The following is a 2,190-nucleotide window of genomic DNA, read 5'->3' as shown; positions in this document are numbered from 1 at the left end:
ATTATTAATTTCGGTTAATAATTAATTCCTCACCTAATGAATTCAATTTAAATTTGATAAAATATGATAGAAAATGGATAAAATGAAATAATCCTATCAAAATGTTAGTAAATAATTAATTATATATTGGATTATCATCGATATGATATAATTTATCATTTGTTTGTTATTACACAAATATTTGATAATTAATTTGAATATTTCATATTTTTCTTTCAAATATTTAATATTCAAATAAATCATCGCATTCTTTCGTTTTCTACTCCTCCTTCTTCTTTTTTTTTTTTTTTTTTTTTTCTTCTTTTTCGTTTTCTTCTTTTTTTTTCCTTTTTTCTTTTTTCTTCTTCTTGGTCATCATCACAATACAATTTTATGATACAACAATATTTCGAATCGAATCCAATATCGCAACATCTACCGTATTATATAACATATCATTATCATCATCATCATCATCATCATCATCTCTTTCCTCTCCTTCACTATTTCTATCATCTTTTATTTCTCCTTCATCCTTCCTTTTCTCCTCCTTTCCTCCCCCGATTCCCCGCTTCCCGCTTCTCATCCTTTTTCCCCCTTACTCATTCATAATATTGCTGCTCTATTTTTGAACCATTAACATTTATCAAAAGTTAATCTGTTGACTTTTCACCGTATTTTTAACAATATTATCATTAATACACTATGATATCTTTCACTGATAAAACTATCATTGATAGATAGGTATAGGTAGATAGATCGGTATTTACATATATCATTGCAATGACCATTGATAAATGATATTCTGATAATTTTATAAGGTATAATTGATTGATATGAACTGTGTTGAATTATTGTTTGTAACGTTTATTATTTGATGAATCAGTCCTTCATAAGTATGAATCACTTACAAGGAAAATATAAATTTAGCTTATCAGGGAAAGCGCAAATTATTGTCAAACAATGATTATTCAGTAATATTTTATGATTCATTAATGATGACAAATTTTTGTGTTGTTTATAAATCGAAATTTTTATATCGAACTAGTTTAATTTGAAATTTGTTAATTTGTTAAATTAAGCGATGAGCAATGAGTTTTAGTAATTTAATTAAATTTTTATTTTTCTTTAGTCTTTTCTCTTTTTTTTTTTTTTTTTTTTTTTTTTTTTGTTTCACTTCTCATACTTCGGTTAGATTTAATATCACTGCTGATAAATTGTTCTAATTAATGAATGGATTATAAGATAGAATTAAGAAAATCAATATCATTAAATTCTTGTTCAAGATGATGTGAGTGTGAAGTTGAATTATTGCTGATCAATAAGTTGTACTAAGCGATCGTATGATTTGGTCTGTAAAAAGTTTAAAAATTAAAATTAATAATTCCTTCCAAAAAGTAAAATTTTAATCAACAAAAATATAAAAAATAAATAAATAAATCATGAATCGGCACTTCTTAAAATTATCATTAGAATCTTTTAGCGATAAATTATTGCTAAATGTGATGATAAATTAATTTCACTTTAATTGTTTTCACCGTCTCACTCATTAATTAACTTATTTAATTGCTAAATACTGTCTAAGGTTCTAATTTTCTGTTTCATTTTAATTAATTGAATAGTAGCATATTTCATTCATTTATTTATTTGTGATATGAAACAGATGATGATGATGCTCCTTGAAATGATGTCGCAATAATAATATAAATCTTCTACAGGTACCTCAAGGATAAGTTCAGTTGCAATCATCGATATGACCTTTGACAAACTTCACAAATACTGATTGGAATATGTTTGTATCTTTTATCCAAAAATTTTTCCATAGCTTTTCGATTTACGTTGAACAATCGTTGTAGATATATATATTATATATTGGATGTTCGATCTTGTCACTCCTCTTGTCCCCCTCCCCTTCCATTTTCCCTTTTCATCCTGTCTTCTGAGCTCCTCCTCTTCACCTGAAATGGCCTTGTATCTCCCGTACTGGCTCTATTGTTCATATTGTTTATCATTGCAAGGTAATTGTACCTCCAAAATCTACCTTTACAATTATCCCTTATCTTCGCCATCTCATTCATTTCATTTCATTTCTCCTCATGTCCTAAATAACCATCATCATATTGCAACAAATCTATGCTATATCGTCATTTTTATTTTTCTATCCATTTAAAAGTATCTTTTATAAATTTAAACTTTGTTAGCAATTAGTTA

The 2,190-nt window shown here is 26.4% G+C and overlaps 1 protein-coding gene across 1 annotated transcript; it reads right to left on the bottom strand.

The window, feature by feature from the left end:
- Positions 1–379: 379 nt before the first annotated feature.
- Positions 380–565, bottom strand: LOAG_13291 (hypothetical protein; the record flags this gene model as incomplete). The annotated part of the gene is made up of 1 exon (XM_003148800.2): positions 380–565. A coding segment is annotated over one exon (186 nt), but the record flags the coding sequence as incomplete, so codon positions are not given.
- Positions 566–2,190: the final 1,625 nt, after the last annotated feature.

Source organism: Loa loa, assembly GCF_000183805.2.
Source record: "Loa loa unplaced genomic scaffold supercont3.781, whole genome shotgun sequence".
NCBI classification, from domain to species: domain Eukaryota; kingdom Metazoa; phylum Nematoda; class Chromadorea; order Rhabditida; family Onchocercidae; genus Loa; species Loa loa.
This window is presented reverse-complemented; position numbering and strand designations above follow the sequence as displayed.